At 36.0% G+C, this 2,092-nt stretch overlaps 1 protein-coding gene across 1 annotated transcript; it reads left to right on the forward strand.

The window, feature by feature from the left end:
• Positions 1–581: 581 nt before the first annotated feature.
• On the forward strand, positions 582–1,685 carry LOC129216520 (uncharacterized). Its single transcript, XM_054850738.1, has one exon. It carries the CDS (start codon positions 582–584, stop codon positions 1,683–1,685), a length of 1,104 nt encoding a protein of 367 aa, XP_054706713.1.
• The last annotated feature ends 407 nt before the right edge of the window (positions 1,686–2,092 follow it).

Raw genomic sequence — 2,092 nt, forward strand, 5'->3', positions numbered from 1 at the left:
CATATTTAAGATCAGTTGAGGACTGTACTGTAGCATTTGTTATGGCAAAATCTAAAATTGCGCCGATTAAACAAAAACTCACACTACCAAGACTAGAATTGTTAGCTGCATTAACGACATCAAAACTCGCAAAGTATCTAAAAGATTTGTTTTCCATTCAAGAAGAAAACATTTACTTGTGGACTGATAGTCAGATCGTAATACATTGGATTCGAAGTGCCCCTGAGCGATGGAAATTATTTGTCAAGAATAGAGTATCCGAAATACAATCTTTAACAAAATTTAATGCATGGGGACATTGCAGTGGATCCGACAATCCGAGTGATATATTGTCACGTGGGTGTTCTGCTGAACATTTATTGTCATCAAAATTATGGAAATCTGGACCAGATTGGTTGCCCGAATCAAAAAACAATTGGCCCAAGAAAAATGCCATTTACATCTGGGCTTTCTGATGTGGAGCTAGAAAAGAAGAAATGTGTTGCTGAAAATACAGTTCTACCTTCTGTTGCGGTGAATTCTGACAGTCTTCTGAATCTTGAAAAGTATAGTAAACTAAGTCGAGCTGTTAGGGTGACCGCATGGATACAAAGATTATTTATAATGTAAGGTATAAAGCTGACAAGAAAAAAGGTCCCTTAAGAGCTGAAGAACTTTTCGCTGCAGAGTTAAGTTTGATAAAGGAAATTCAACATGAGCATTTCAGTGACGAAATTACTTGTTTAAAACAAGAACATCAAATTAATAGAAATTCTAAAATTCGTGAATTGAATCCATTCCTCAGTGAAGACGGGATATTGTTAGTAGGAGGCCGACTACAAAAATCGACTTTGAGTTTTTACGAAAAACGTCCAATTATTGTTCCATCAAAAACTCATTTTACTGAAATCGTGGTGCGAGATGCACATGAAAAAGTTTTCCATTCGGGAATTGCAGGTACTCTTGGGTACCTTCGGGAAAAATATTGGATAGTTAGAGGACGGCAGAATGTGAAACGTATTATAAGAAAATGTATCATCTGCCAGCGGTTTAATTCCAGACCAATGCAGCAAGACATAGCCCCTTTACCATCTGCCAGAATCGAAAAATCAAATCCGTTCGATGTAATCGGCGTGGACTATGCTGGACCTCTGTTTGTTAAAAACGAAGATACGAAGTATTATATTCTTCTGATTACCTGTGCGGTGACTAGAGGTTTTCATCTGGAATTAACTAAAAACTTGACTACGGAATCTTTCTTGCAAGCTTTCCGTAGATTCGTGTCAAGAAAAGGATTATGCTCTGTTATCTATTCTGATAATGCAAGAACATTCAAGGCAGCTGATGCAGAACTTAAAAAGATGTGGCAAGTATTAAGTCATCCTGACGTAAAGAACTTTTATGCCGCAAAAGGTATACAGTGGAGATACATCGTAGAAAAAGGAGCATGGTGGGGTGGCTTCTATGAGAGACTTGTACGATCAGTTAAGACTATGCTAAGAAAAACACTTAGTTGCTCCTCACTGCATGCCGACGAGTTGGAAACTGTTTTGATTGAAATAGAATCGGTGATAAACCACAGACCTCTGACGTACATTGAGGATGATCAACATGAATACCAGGTATTATCACCTGCTCATTTTCTTTTAGGAAATAAACCATTAAATTTGCCTCCAGTGAAATATACAGACTTTGTGCCTACCTAATAGGAAAATTATGTGTAAAATGTATCAATATCGTGAAAGACTTTTAAATAGATTTTGGAAGTTGTTCTACAAAGACTATTTGTTGCAATTAAAATCGGTAAACGGTGCGAAAAACCACAAAACTAAAACAGAACTAAACGTGAATGATATTGTTGTAATAAGAGAAGAACTTTTACCGCGTAACATGTGGAGATTAGGAAAGGTTGTTAAGACTTTTACTGGAAGAGATGGATTAATTCGCAGTTGCGAAATTAAAACGGAAAGAGGCATATTGAAAAGGCCAGTTCAGTTGCTGGTTAAGTTAGAATGTGAATGAGTTGTTACATGTATTTAAAATTGTAAATAATTGTGAACATTTGTTTTTAATTGTTGTATAAAGTTAAAAGTTTACTAATATTTGATATTCT

Source organism: Uloborus diversus, chromosome 1, assembly GCF_026930045.1.
Source record: "Uloborus diversus isolate 005 chromosome 1, Udiv.v.3.1, whole genome shotgun sequence".
Taxonomy (NCBI): Eukaryota; Metazoa; Arthropoda; class Arachnida; order Araneae; family Uloboridae; genus Uloborus; species Uloborus diversus.